The following is a 14,948-nucleotide window of genomic DNA, read 5'->3' on the forward strand; positions in this document are numbered from 1 at the left end:
ATATTGAAATTCTCCAGATAAATCGCATGCGCACTGAGGTTTTAATGAAACAATAGAGAGTTTCGAAACCTAAGCCAATCAGCTGTGTTTTAAACATTCTTTTATTTAAAATCTCTATTAATAAACATCTTTTGTGAATGTTGTCTATTATGTTTAAACCTATTAAATAAGCAATTCCCGGTGGGGGCTACTAGTGGCCGCCTATAGCAGTGCCTATAGACCAAGAGTAAGGCCTTAAAGCCTGGAGCTGTCTAATTGTGTAGACTACCCAGCTTAGTTTAGCTCGTTTGTCTTAACAATAAAAATTTTGTCGGTAGAAAGTGACGAAAAAATCACTTGATGACAAATGAGTTTTACCGACATTTATATTTCACCACAAATACAAACCTTTTTATCAGACCCGTCAATTTTGACGTAAATGTCGAAGATTCCACGATCAATGACGTAGAAATTGTCGCCGTCATCTCCTTGGTCGATAATATGTTCGTCGGCCGTTGTTTTACGTTCAAACATCGCATCTAATACGTTGTTCAATTGTTCCTGATAGATAAAGAAAGAGATATTACAGTAGCATTATAACCTAGCTGGTGTTCAGTGGTGTTGAATGTTCTTCTCAAACTATTCAATTACAATTAACGCTCTCAAATTCAACGTTTAAATACCGAGTTTATGTATGTGTGTTTTTCAGCGACAGAGACGGTAAGGTTCTAATTTGTCTACATCCTGACTGACTGAGGACAACGGTAAAGCAGCACTTTTACAGTCCTCCATTTTGCGGGTCAGAACTGCGGGTTGTTCCAATTCACTTTACAGTCCTCAGAGTGCGATTTCAAAAAACTCGCTTTTATTCGATAGGCTCCCAACAAAAATATAATTTCACTTTGTGAAGATCTGGTGAAATATTGTTTACCCGTGTCTCGTGAGTTGTTGGGCTAATTGGACTGTATTCAGCTGTATTCGAGAGTTTTAGCAAAGTACGGTAGAGATATTGTATAAAATCACCCAAAGCAATACTGTATAACAAACAAAAAGTAAAATCGACTGTTTCAATCCAGAACTATAGGAGCAAGTCTAAAGTCAACCGCGAAAGTATGAGTTGACGATTTCTAGAAAAAACAGTTATCTTCAGCTTCAATGAAGCACCCTCTATATTGAGAAGGTCTTTTTTTTTTAAGGTGAACCCCCAGGATTTTCTTTCAATTTTTCAGGAGCCCCTTGGATGTTTTTCTCCCATTGTTTTGGACCACCCTGGATTTTCAACCTCGTTATGGGCCAAATTGAAAAGTGGTCAACCAAAACACAAAATCAAAAATCTTACAAATTAAATAAGTAACTGTGATTTTTTTTAAAAATAACCCTTAAATTTTCCAATTTCAACTTTTAAATCAACCGAGTCGCACTTTTAGACTGTAATCAGGTGATTATATCAAAACACAACTAGTGAGGTTTGTCACGGAAGGACAAGTGTTAAAATATAATGGACCTTCTTTTGAAAAATAATGATTAATCAAAAATGAAATGTTGTTTTAAAACAAGTATATACCCTAGTTAGTTTAATAGGTTTATTCATTTTGAAATAAGTCAAACAACAAAAAAGTACTGCAAGCAGAAACTATTTTCAAATATCGAATTCCTTCCGTGACAATTTCAAGACGAAAAGTTTTTTCACCAGTTTTGTGCAAGTACATTATTCTTGATATTATTGCAAGTTCTAACTATTGGTACCCCCTAACAAAAAATGAAATTACATTCCAAAGCAACCTCCTTCATATTCACTTACAAGGTCTGAAATTATTGTCCTTCCGTGAAACTTTCACCTTGTCCTTCCGTGACGGATTAAAAATATCTTGTTATTTTTAGAAATCTTGGACTTCAATGGGTCTAATCCATTGGCATTGCAGGAGAGGGTCCTACGAGGTTTAGAACCATTGGGAACCAGCTCAACCCTGTATGGAGCTCAGAATAAGCTTAACTGAGGCTAAAGTACAGGGCTGTAAGCTTACAGCGTAAGCCCAGGCGGCTCTGGAGGCCTAAAAACCGGTTTTCTGGCAAAACTACTGTTCCCAGCCGGTTCTAAACCCTCTAAATCGCTTCAGCACCATGGAAATGTGCTAATTAGAGCCTTTGGAAGTAGCTCACTCGCTTGTAAGGTCGCGTTTTTACGTTTTTTGCTTAAAAAAGCCTTAAAAAATGCTTAAATAGAGCTTTTTAAGCGTTTTAAAGCTATTTTAGTGAAAATTCGTCGGTTCTGCCCCCTTTGCTGGACTTCAATGGGTCTAATCCATTGCAAGGGAGTGTCCCACGAGGTTTAGGACCATTGGGAACCAGCTCAGCCCTGTATGGAGCTCAGAATAAGCTTAACTAAGGCTCCAGTAAAGCGCTGTAAGCTTACAGCGTAAGCCCAGGCGGCTCTGGAGGCCTAAAAACCGGTTTTCTGGCAAAACTACTGTTCCCAGCCGGTTCTAAACCCTCTAAATCGCTTCAGCACCATGGAAATATGCTAATTAGAGCATTTGGAAGTAGCTCACTCGCTTGTAAGGTCGCGTTTTTACGTTTTTTGCTTAAAAAATAAATCCTTCCTGTAAAATTTCCTACCATTATGGTTGAACAATAAAAATACAGTTCCAAGGTTTTGAAATGAACTGAATAGTAAAAATGGCTATGATTCATGATATGATGTGTCACTCCACTAGTTTCAGTCAATATTTCTTACGCTATTGCTGATTTTGAAAAATAGGAATTTTTTCCTTCCGTGACGGTGTCCTTCCGTGACACTGACCTTTCTCAGTTGCAAAGGCCTGTGCTGTAGCCATTGAAATTATTTTTTTTGACTCAGTTCTTTTTTCAATGACAAGCAGATAGACATAAGTTTTTTCTGGTGGTATTTTGGATTTAAAATTCTCTTTAAATTCACAGGAATCTGAATCAGTATACTTTTGTCTTTTTTAATTTCTTTGCTGCGTTCCTTCCGTGACAGAACCTTCAAAGTTCAATTATTCAACGAGGGAAAACTTTTATGAAATTTATTTTGGTTTGGAAGTAGTAGTACTATAAAGGCTTTGATTCAGGACTAATACTATTTTCATTAAGTTTACCATTTTTCAAAAATAGACCAAAAAAGGCTCTGATTTCCTTCCGTGACAGAAACGGGAATTTTCAATTTGGCCCTTATACTGATTACTCTGGATTTTTTATTACACCTCCTCAACATAGGGGGTTCAGACTATTCCTGGCTAAATAGCCAGTTTGATCTCAAAATCTACTTTTATCTTAGCCTGGAATAAAAAAGGAACAAGCTACATGCTGAATGGACCTACCGGAAGATTGATGTAATAAGACAATTGAAAAATGAGAACAATAGTATGAAAATGCAAAATAATACAAGAACAACTAGAGAAATTTATGGAATCCGGCGATTCTCGGCTTTTCTGGCGATTTTTAGAAAGTTCCTGTACCAAAATTAGTTTCATTGAAAATTGAACCATGCTTAATCGTGGACATTCTTATAAATGATGTTTTTGTTTGAAAAAACAAAGACATGAAACGAAAAAATCCAATGAAAATCTGCAAAAACGGAAATTTCCGGCTTTTTTGGCCGGAAAAAACATTTTCTCAAAAATCGAACTCGGTCATGTTTTGAGCATTGCGAATACGCATCATTCTGCAAAAAATCAGAGAAAAATAAGGATGAAAATTCGAGAAAATGTCAAAAAAACCGGTTTTTCCCGCATATTTCCGGCATTTTCGGCCGGAAAAAAATGTTTTTCGAAAGTCGGGCCCCGTCACATTTTAGGTGTTATAATTTTGCATCAGTGTGCAAAATTTCATAAAAAAATATAAAGTACAGCTCGAGAAATTTAAGAAATACTGTCTTTCCGGCGAAAATAGGTTGTTCCGGCGATTTTTGAATAGTTCCGGCTTTAAAAATCAATTTCATTGAAAATTGGAACATGCATGTTGGTGGGCATTGCTATTATTAATGTTTTTTGAATGAAAGCACAACCAATTATAAGGAAAAAGTCCAATTAAAATCCAGAAAAACGGCGATTTCCGGCATATTTCCGGCATTTTTGGCCGGAAAAATTTTTTTCTCAAAAATCGGACTCTGGGCATCTTTGAGCAAAAAATCAGAAAAAACTAATGATAAAATCTCGAGAAAGTGCCAAAAAAACAGTTTTTCCGGGATAAAAATTTTTTTTCCGAAAATCGGACATTTTGGGCATTGCCATTTTGCATCATTGTGCAAAAAATCAGAAAAAACTAATGAGCCAATCCCGAGAAAAGCTGGCAACAGACGAACGAACAGACGGACGAACGGACATGGGTTAATTCAAAGGACCTCCACCGGGGTACCCGGAGGTAGGTCCAAAAAGGAGAGGGGAGATAGCACACTTACATTGTCCAAATTTTTGAATAACAAGATATTTCCGACAGCTTCGTTCAACCGTTTACGTTGGACGTCCGATTTTGGATGCACGACCTAAAATAAAAAGAAAAAAACAATAGATTTTATAGAGATTATTATTTAAGTCGTCCACATGACTAAAGGTTCAATCTCAAAATCAGTGTCTTTGAAAATTGGAAATCTTGCAATTCTGCTCTGCCTTTGATATTGGCCTTTTTTCATATGAAAACATTGAATATTCCTCTACATGAAAAAAAAGGGAATCTCAATCTCAAAGATGACCACCACAGTAAAACTTTGAGTTTTTTAAGGTACTTATTTTGAGATTTAACCTTTAGTCATAGGAACGACGAATTTTGATAGAAGCGCATGATATTTTACGTGGATAGCCTAGCGATATTACACTTCCAGAGTACTGTTTCACGGGGTCAAAGGCCAGGTAGTTTGGCTATCTTTAAATTGGACGGAACATTGAATTCAGCGGGGATTCGAGCGGGAAATACCTTATCGGGGAAAACTTCGTCGGGGAAAAGTGACGAAATTTTGGACAAGTGACGAATATTTTCCCCGACAAAAATTTTCCCCGATAAGGTACCTTGAATGGTGAATAGTTCGAATACGAAATAATTCGATACGAAAACTGTTGGTTGATTTCATTGCAAGGATATTGAAAACTTTGTCCAACACAGCACGGAAGAGTGGGGGCGTACAGTATTTCAGAATTGCGGAAGTCGACCCTTTTTGCTTCGGAATTTCGAAAATCGGGCAAAATTCCTTCGGTATTTCGGAATTCTGAGATTGTTTCGGTATCGGAAATCCATGAATTTTTGCTTCGAAATTTCGGTATTATAAAGTTTTTATCCCCCTTCTTACATGAAAAATCAAGTTTGATGAAAAACTAGTCAAAACGAGGAAAAATACCCAAAGAAATCGGTATCGGAATTGCAAGTATTCTTTTACGAAAATTCGGAAATTTTGGCAAGATTATTCGGTATTTCGGAAATCGCAAACTTCCTACGGAAGAGATCCAAGAGGAACAGAGAAGATTTTCATATTTTAAATAAGAATGTTGGGAACACGTAGAACAAAAAACAAAAACAGCTCTCTTACCAATTTTTCATCTTCGTCATCAGACTCGTCAGGGTTGTAAGCTTCTGCACACACCGACTGTCGCCGAGCGTAACGATTCTTCGGTGGTTCTATATAAAAAGAAAAACAAAACATTTGAAAATCATTATGCAGTTCACTAGTTAGTTGTAAGTTTCTTCTTACAACGATTGTCGCCGAGTGTATCGATTTTTCGGTGGTCCAAAATCATTACGCGGTCAATAGTACGGGTTGTAAGCTTATGCGCGAACCGACTACTGTGATGATTCTATATATAAAAGATAACATATGAAACCATTGTGTGGGGCAATACTAGTTTATAAAGAAGTAGTAGTAAAAGTAATGTATGTTTGGTTGTATAAAATATACATTTATCGTTGATGGAGACGCAGTTCCTCTCAGGACGGCAATGTTCACGAATATGTAACATCCATTAAAAGAGTATGGAATGAGAGTCATGTAACATCCACTGACCTTTATAAACCAAGGACTGTATCCGTCATAATTGATCAGAGTTTTTTATGAGAGTGGTACCCGCAAAGAACCCATTGTAGTGTTAAAACGTTGCCTAACAACATCACTAGGGTGAAAAATTGTAGTGTTTCCAGAAACCAGCCGGGTGAAAAAATAATTTTTCTGACCCGGCTGCCGACTATGGGTTCATCTATATGGTTCATCATAAAGAAAATCAAGTTGACCGTTCAAGCTATCAAACGTCGTTTGGTTAGATATTTTCGTTAGTAGTTGATACATTAGTATTCAGGGCTTACTTCATACTGTTTGCACATAAAAGTTATCTTTAAAGTCCTATTTCAATGATCTTAAGTTATCAAAAATAGCAACAACAAAAAATTTTTCCGGCCGGCCGCATGAGAGCTTTATCCCTTTACCGGCATTCCGGAAACACTACATTTGTTTATTTAACTGCCTTATGATCCGTTCATTTTCAGTTGGCTGATTCGATGACGACTTTCAAGTGTAAATCTTTTCTTTTTAAAGGTTTTATTTTTACATAAGTTGTTCCCGTTTCATATCAGACACGTATTTCATATCAACACAGTGTCTTGCTTTTGTTATATTGTTCTGATATAAGCAAAAAATGTTTTTATTTTCCTCTTTCCGACCAATCTTGCTCCACATCTGTGTCAATTCAATGTGTAAAAGCTTGTGAATTAAAATTGACGAGTAAGCAAACGACATCACTCTTATTTAAAAACAAAACCTTTAGCCATCAATAACAATGGAATCGAGTATTTGTAAAAAACATCATCCATAAGATAGTGAACGGATTACACGTTTCTTTCATATAAGGCTATACAAGATAAAGCCAAAATATTAAGAACAAGTTAAGAGCATTTTAAGGCTTTGTCTGAAACACCTGGTTTCTAAGGAAGACGGGCAAATGGTGAGAATAAGAACATGTTATGAAAATTTTTAGTCTAAAACTCAAAAAGTTAAGAAAATCCAAAGGGCTTCAGAAAATTTGAATGTTCTTATAAAAAAAACGTGTATACGATTGATCAACTTACGAACTACTAAATCATCGTCACTTTCATCAGAAACCATGGTCTAACGGCTTTGATGAAGTTCTCTGTCCCAAAAAATGTAATACTGTCCAATATGAAAACCGGTAAACGTCTACAAATGACTGCAAAGGCTCAAAAAAAGTAAAATAACGTTTTCCAGAAAATACGCAAATGGACCAAGCAGTAATCACCAAAAGGAGCAAATTGTTTGTAGTAGTGTTAAATTCAATTTGTCAGTCCCAAAATTACGACTGCCTGAAATATTGTGATTCTGGGATCGGAGTTATGTAATTTTTGTCTCAAATTGATCAAAATTTCGTTTCTCGAGTACCTTATCGGGGAAAACTTCGACGGGGAAAATTTTCGTCGGGGAAAATTTTCGTCGGGGAAAATATTCGTCACTTGCTCAAAATTTCGTGACTTCTCCCCGACGAAGTTTTCCCCGATAAGGTATTGGAGAAATTAAAAAACGGTTAATAATATTCCCAAGAGAATCGTTTGTTCTGCTAGCTCGGAAGCCAAAGCAAAGCTCTTTTTCATGTAATTTATAGATATTTTGCTTTCCTTCCACAATACCAAAACTGTAAAAGCTCTACCTACAGTACTCATCACGATAGGCTACATATCAAAACTAGAACCTTTTTTATTGTTATAAAACAAATGAAAAAAGAAAACAATAAGGCAATAAAAACTGGTAATTTCAAGATAATAGACACTAGTGGGAAGATTCTTTTGTTCTTCAACCATCTGGGACTAGTAAAACGAAATTTAAAACTCTTTTTAAGCAGTTTAAAGCATATACTATAGCGATATTGGACATCCGAGATTTTCATAATTAATGAGGAAAGTTAACTTGTTCTTACATCGTAACGAGTGAACCAAGGTATTTTTTTAAGTCCAGTCGCTTCAAGCATAGTCATTATAAAAACCGGTCTGGAAGGCTTTTGTTTCTTTTTATTACTAACCGTTAGAGCGTACCTTAAATTGATTTGTTTTGCATAGTTTTTGATCATGTGATTATAATATTAACCAATCCCAAGAGACGAATATGGTAACGTGATCGAAAAGTATGCAAATCGCAACTTGCCTTTTTTTATTTACAACAAAGGGAAAGTTGACAATAAAGCTAAAACAATACATTACCTGACGAGGGTTTTTTATAATGACTATGCTTCAAGTGTCGCTTATTCTTAGCTTGCTTACTTTGATGATAATGTTTTCCATATAAAGCAAATTACCATGGTGATTATGTCCCTTGAGACATCAAATGATTCGTTTATAAATCGAAAGTAATTTTAATAAAATTCGCTGGGAGTTAATCACCATGGTAATAATTTCAAAACGAGGCAAGTCATGTTCGTGACGTAATTTATGAAAAGGTCTATTGGCCCTTGCTGAATTTTGAAACGGGAAAGCCTATCAATAGAAGTTGAAAAATACCCGCTAATCGTATTCCTTCTACTTACTGAATTGATTCAGCAAATTACATTAACCGTCTGTTCGGTAAAATAACATACCTGGTTCCTCTCCATCCTCGTCTTCATTATTTACTGAATTTGAAGCATCCTCAATAGGTTCTGAAGTAGCGTCACCTACTGCTTTTGAATCTTTGGAAAAGTGTTTTGCCCAGACATTCCCCATTTCTAAAGTCACTTAGTATCTTAACCTGCACATGTGTTTTATGGAGCTTTCTTTTGACAAAAAAAAAACATAAAACAATTTTTAGTTGGAATATTATAAAAATTTTATGGAGTGAAAAAGGAAAAATACAGAATTATGGGTACTTCAAACAACGACAAAGATGAAAATTGGACAATCAAACTATTTTGGTAGAATCACATTTGAGTTAGTTTAATAAGAATCTTTAACATTCGTGTTACATGTTTTTTATAAGCATTGCACTTATCAGCATTCTAGGCTCAGATATGGCAAAAAATTTTAAGCATATACTAAGCATTACCTTGATCCTACGAAAAATGTGTTTTCCTGATTCTGGATTTTTTTGGGTTGTATTTTACGGATTTTCGGAATTTCCCTAAAATTTTGCTTAGGATATAGGCAACCTTATAGGACTTTTCAGCCTTGTCAAACCCTCGACGTAAGCATCTCTGACCCTGTTTTCGAATTTGTGTATGCTTATAAAAAATCCATGTATCATTAAAGTAGATAGAACATGATAAAATGACAAATAGAATATTTGAAAGCACGTCCTTAGTTTCTTTCCTTAGCATTAAAGGGAGGAGGGGGGTTCTGAGATTTCGCAAGGGGGTGGTTTCTTCTTTTCTAAGAGGGGTTTGCATTTAAGGATAAGTAGGGTTTCTCTCGAATTTGGGTTACGAGGATTTTTGTCTTCCCACCTAAGGGGGGTCTTCCTACCTAAAGGGGGGTCTTCCTACCTAAAGGGGGGTCTTCCCACCTAAAGGGGGGGTCTTCCCACCTAAAGGGGGGGTCTTCCTACCTAAAAGGGGGTCTTCCTACCTAAGGGGGGGTCTTGACTCTTTAAAAACAGTGACACCAAAGAAAATGAACACTAACAAAAGCATTTACTACCAAAAGAAAGAAAGTGGGACTTTGCACTTTTTGATTTGAAGATTAGAGAAACTTAGAAATGGAGATTTTTAAGTTTTTACACCGTTATAAGAGTGTCATTTCCTTTTAACTTTGACAGATAACTTATAATAATATGATATAAAGCTAGAACTTTCTCAAGACAACAAGATAAAGTTCGAAACCAAAAACAAGTCATGACTCCATTCTACTAAAGTTCACTTATTGAGCTCTAGACAACATCATAACAAACAGATAAACTACAGCAACAAAAAAAAAAAAAAGAGGAAGAGTGTTATTAAAAAAGAAAACTCTTGAAGATGAAGTTGAAGAAAATCAAGAAATCTTCTCTCTTTCTATTTTTCATTTTCAAAAATTTTCATAAGACATGGTACAAACAGAGATATAAACATATAAAATATTATATAAAAAAAGAACGCAAAAGAAGAATGAAGAGTTGAAAAAAAAAATTGGGGAAAAAGAAAAATGAAGCAAAGAAGGAGTAAGAAAAAAAGTAATAAGAAAATAAATATATGAACTTGTCCAGCACTATATATTTTTCATTATAAGAATATTTAGTTGTTATTTCTGAGTTTTTTTTTATATTCCTTTGTAAATAAATAGTAGTAGCCTGATTTTTGTCAATTATATGACCATCAGTTGGTTTGAATTATCAAACCTTCTTCTTGGATTTTATGAGTATTAAATTGTAAGGATTTTCCATTGAAACAAAGTAGGTTATCTCCTGCTTTTGCAAATCAAAAAAGCTAATAAGAATATCAGGTGAATTCGTACAAATAAAAAGAAAAGGTTGTAATATTTAAATATCAAAATATGAAAATACAAAATATTAAAAACAAAGAAAACATTTCGAAAAAAAAATCTCTTTTTTTTGTTTTTATCTTTTGGGTCCAAAAAACAGTTCCAATGGGATATCAAGTACTGATATCATTGTAACCTCATATTATACAAGTCCTGAAAAAATCAGATCACTCTTAAAGAGAAATCGAGAAGGGCCCTTAAGCTATTGGAACAAAAGTAAAACAAACATCAAGATTGAAAGAGTGAGCGATGTAAGAAGGTACGAATAATCTAACTCTGGACAAACAGTCTGTTGTTACAGATGAAGAAGATCAATACCCCTTGAAATCTCGAAGCTTATTAGAAAATTATAAAAAATCATTTTAAAGTGGGTGTCTATCCACAATTGCAAGAAAAAAAATTTTCATATCTACCGTTCATATCTACCGCTACCGCAGTGTACTTAAGGGAAAACCATTTGGCAACCACTGCCCTAGAAAACCAACAAAACCTTTTGCCTCCATCCACCTCTTAGGACTTTTTTTCCAGGAATTTTTTGGAACCCACTCTTTGAGCTACTTGTTACATTGAAACAGAACTAGTTATATTTTGTTGATGATTGCCAATTCAGGAGTTTTGTAGGGTAGATAATTATGTTATTTGTTTCCCCCAAAGTACTGGATGTGTCTTGACACAACATGATATCAGCTCACAAACTCAGACTTGTACTACTTTTAAGTAAGATGCGCTATCAATCCATTTTTCTCATGCTTCAAAAGTCTTTCAAGAACTAGTGCCTTAGTCAAAATGATTTTGAAAAAAAAAACACCTCAAAAACATATCACTTTAAAAAACTTTGTCATCAAATAACAAGGAACAAAATCTAACACCAACCATTAAAAGCAAACTTGATAAAAATATGACAAAAACATCCTAAACACATAACAAATATTCGATAAATGGAAAAGACATTTCAGAAGTGTTAAAGAAGTAACAAAAATGACAAAGTTCACAGACAACATACGTACGTTCTTTTTTTACAAGAGCATTCAAAATTTTTGAAGCCTTTGGATGTTCTTAACTTTTTGAGCTTTAAGCCTAAAAATGTTCTTATTTTCACCGTTTTGGGTGTTTTAGAGTCTGCAAAGCCCTAAAATATTCTAAACTTGTTCTTAGCATTTTGGCCGTCGAAGCCTTATGTTCTTGTACAGTTTGCTCTTGTAAAAAAAACGTGTAATGTGTCAATTTTTATTTTGTTAAGACAAGGAGATATAAAAAAGCAAGAAATAATGGTAGGATAAAATAAACACATTTTGACATTTTGGCAAATCTCAATAAAGCTTTGAGGCTCTACAATTTTTTAAGAACACTCTAAAACATGGAATTTCTTAGGAAAACATGACCAAAATATTGACAAAATACTGAAACGAGAGCACTTTAAGAACATTTTTATCTTAAGAATATTTGACTTAAAACCCAGAAGGTGAACAACATCCGAACACCGAATGTTTCAAAACTTTTCGACGTTCTTATTAAAAAAACTGTAATGATAGTAAGTCTGTTTATGATAATTTTTTTATTGGCTTTCATAAGGAGACCATATGGGTATAGTTTTATAGCGTCAGCCTGGGTTTACGTTCCAGGCAAAAATTAGGTCCCCTTGAGTTTTAAGTCCCCCACAAGATTCATGAAATCTTTGGTAGCCCCCAGGACTTTCGACCCTCGACACTTTCAAAAGTGTGTTTCACAAAAAAATGGGTTATTCGATGTAAATTGTGTTGCAGTTCAAAGTTCAAGATAAAATACTCTGCTCAGTTTATATAAAAGTATTGGGCCACAGGCGAAATTTTTTTCAGCTTCATTAGCTTTAATTTGAGTAATTGAAGCCAACCATTAAGAAGTATTCAGCCCCCGCATTAAATTATGAGATTTCAGCTCCCCCAAGTACACCAGGTTCTCCAAATATTTGAAACACTTTTAGCCCCCATCTTATTTGGGATTTTTGGAGGGTGTAACCCGCCCCTATGTAAAGTTTGACTAAATTCTGTTGAGAGTGGTTTCTGAAAGGATAGTAGCGTCAAAAAACAGCACTTTGTAAACAGACTTTCCTATACACGTTTTTTTATATAAGAACATCGAAAAGTTTTAAAGCCTTCGGATGTTCTTAACTTCTTAAGTTAAACCTGAAAATGTTCTTAACATGTACTTATTTTCGCCATTTTTGAGTATTGTCCATATTTTCTTAAGAAATCGGGTGTTTTCGAGTCCGCGAAGCCTTAAAATGTTCTTAACATGTTCTTAACATTTGGGCCATCGAAGCCTGATGTTCGTATATAGTTTGTTCTTATAAAAAAAACGTGTAGATGATTGAAAGAATGATGACAAACAAAACAACACTTTGAAACCAAAGCATCTTCAGAAAAAGTAAAAAAGTAAGGTTAATCAGAGCTGAAATAAACAAGTCAACGATCAAGTTTTAAAAACGATTACACGTTTTTCTTATAATAAGAACATAAGACTTCGACGGCCAAAATATTAAGAACAAGTTAAGAACATTTCAATGCTTTGTGGGCTCTAAAACACCCAATATCTTAGGAAAATAGACAAAAATACTCAAAAGTGGCGAAAATAAGAACATGTTAAGATATTTTTAGGCTTAAAACTCAAAAAGTTAAGAACATCCAAGTGCTTAAAAAACTTTGGATGTTCTTATAAAAAACGATTATACGAGTAGGCTTTCAATCAAAATATGCACATACAATCTATAATAGGCAAAACCGTTTAAAGTAGAACAAATTTGAATAAATTTTGAGAGCGATAACCTTTCCCAAAAGTCCTTCATACTTTTATACAAATACAATCTATATACCTTTGACATGTTTTGACAAGAACATACGTATATATTATGCAAAAAAGCTGTTAAACTAAAAGAATTTACTGAAAGCTTTTTGACACGAATATAAGGGAACATGGAAAATATCTTTGACAGCATCTATAATATAAACAAAGTCTGATGTATCATGAGTTGGAAAGACTAGAAGGTTTTACACCCAATTGCATATTTTAAAATTCATTTGATATTGTCATATTTTCTTATCTAAACCCCAGTGAATACCCCTAAAGAAATCCACCCCCAGAAAATGTTTCTGGATTTTGTGACTTTTTCATGCTCTGAAAAGTTAAAACGGTCCCAAAAAAATACTTAAAACTTCTTCATCAGAATTTTTCTGTCGAAAAAGCTGATTTTTTTGTTGACTTGTTTTTGTTGTTTATTTCTTTACATCGATGAAAATGTTTCCATTTTTTATATCTGGTAGGAGGGGATTCATTCAGAATTAGGAAAGTGTGTAGGAAAATTCATTTTTGTCTCTGATATTATTGTCTAGATTAATCGAAAGTAAATCTACAAAAAAAGGTTCATTTTTCGAACTATGGTCCCAGATCCTGTAATAGGAAAAGTGCAAAGTTCATTTTCCATGGACTTAAAATCCTTGAATATCAGCAAAGAAGGAGCTGAGACGTTTCAAACCAATTTCTCCCACATCCTTTCCACAAAATTGTCGGCAGAAACAAACACATTTTTTAGAGGAGTGAAGACAAGAAATATTTACTATGAAAATTTCAATTTTTAACCTTTTTTAGAGAACCCCCTCTCAGGATAAAGATTCGAAGACCCCCCCTTCTAGTGCAAAATGTTTTGAAAATCTCAGATACGTAGAGAGACCCCCTCAAAACCCCCTCAAAAAAATTCAATTCAAAAATTAGATCCCCTGAGAAAACATGAATAAAGAAAGCAATTTGCACCCATATTGGAGGGACCAATTACCCTCTTTTAAATGCCAACCCACCCTTCAAAAAAGGAAACCTCAGAACCACTATGGCTTTGTGAGTAGATACCTTGTCAGGTAACGTGCTTGATACATGGCTGATAAAATCGAACAATTTAACATTCTGTAACCAATGGATACATACAGTCTTAACGTTAAGAAAAATTTTGAACCCAATGTGTGATTGGAAGAGATATATAAATTTTCTCAAAAAAATAAACAAATTTTCTCCATTCTACCCTCTCTAAATGGTCATCATTATTGTAATACTACCCAAAAAGACAAAAGCATAAAACTGATAATAGAAAGTGAATTTCAAACTCCAGAGAAAACATTTTATACACATATCATCATCATTAATATAACACAGTACATCACGATTTTTGAGGAGTATTGACAGACACATTCTTTCAATATTAACATCAATTATGGCTCATAAACGCAAATGGAATTCAATTAAAAATATAAAAGAGAGAAAATAACCCTATTGTCAATTACTTATTATTAAAAATGCAAATTGATGACAATTATTAAAGCAAAGTTGATTAAAAGAATTTGCACTTCTACATAAACCAGGAAGATGAAAAATGTGGAAAGTTTCAAAAGTAAAAAGTGAGATAATATATTACATGCACACATAATATAAAGGTAGACGAAATGGAAATGAAAATGTCATTTTTTATGTAATGGCATTACAAGCTTAATCAGTAAAGCTGCTTTAATGATAGGATGTAA

General features: G+C 34.3%; 2 protein-coding genes across 2 annotated transcripts in view; one reads left to right on the forward strand and one right to left on the reverse strand.

Annotated features, from left to right (window-relative positions):
• Window positions 1-2,987, forward strand: part of LOC136805039 (polyglutamine-binding protein 1-like) — a 44,775-nt gene extending 41,788 nt beyond the window's left edge. Inside the window, exon 9 of the mRNA XM_067061578.1 lies at window positions 2,978-2,987. The gene's annotated coding sequence lies outside the window, so the exon portion shown is untranslated. The remainder of the gene's footprint in view (window positions 1-2,977) is intronic.
• Window positions 1-14,948, reverse strand: part of LOC136805008 (cAMP-dependent protein kinase type II regulatory subunit-like) — a 44,083-nt gene that overhangs the window by 18,194 nt on the left and 10,941 nt on the right. Inside the window, exons 2-4 of the mRNA XM_067061538.1 lie at window positions 5,516-5,604; window positions 4,397-4,480; window positions 388-540 (exon numbers count right to left, since the gene is read on the reverse strand). Coding sequence (XP_066917639.1) covers window positions 388-540; window positions 4,397-4,480; window positions 5,516-5,604 — 326 coding nt within the window. The remainder of the gene's footprint in view (window positions 1-387; window positions 541-4,396; window positions 4,481-5,515; window positions 5,605-14,948) is intronic.

Source organism: Clytia hemisphaerica, unplaced genomic scaffold (genome assembly GCF_902728285.1).
Source record: "Clytia hemisphaerica strain Z4C2 unplaced genomic scaffold, Clytia hemisphaerica genome assembly, whole genome shotgun sequence".
Taxonomy (NCBI): Eukaryota; Metazoa; Cnidaria; class Hydrozoa; order Leptothecata; family Clytiidae; genus Clytia; species Clytia hemisphaerica.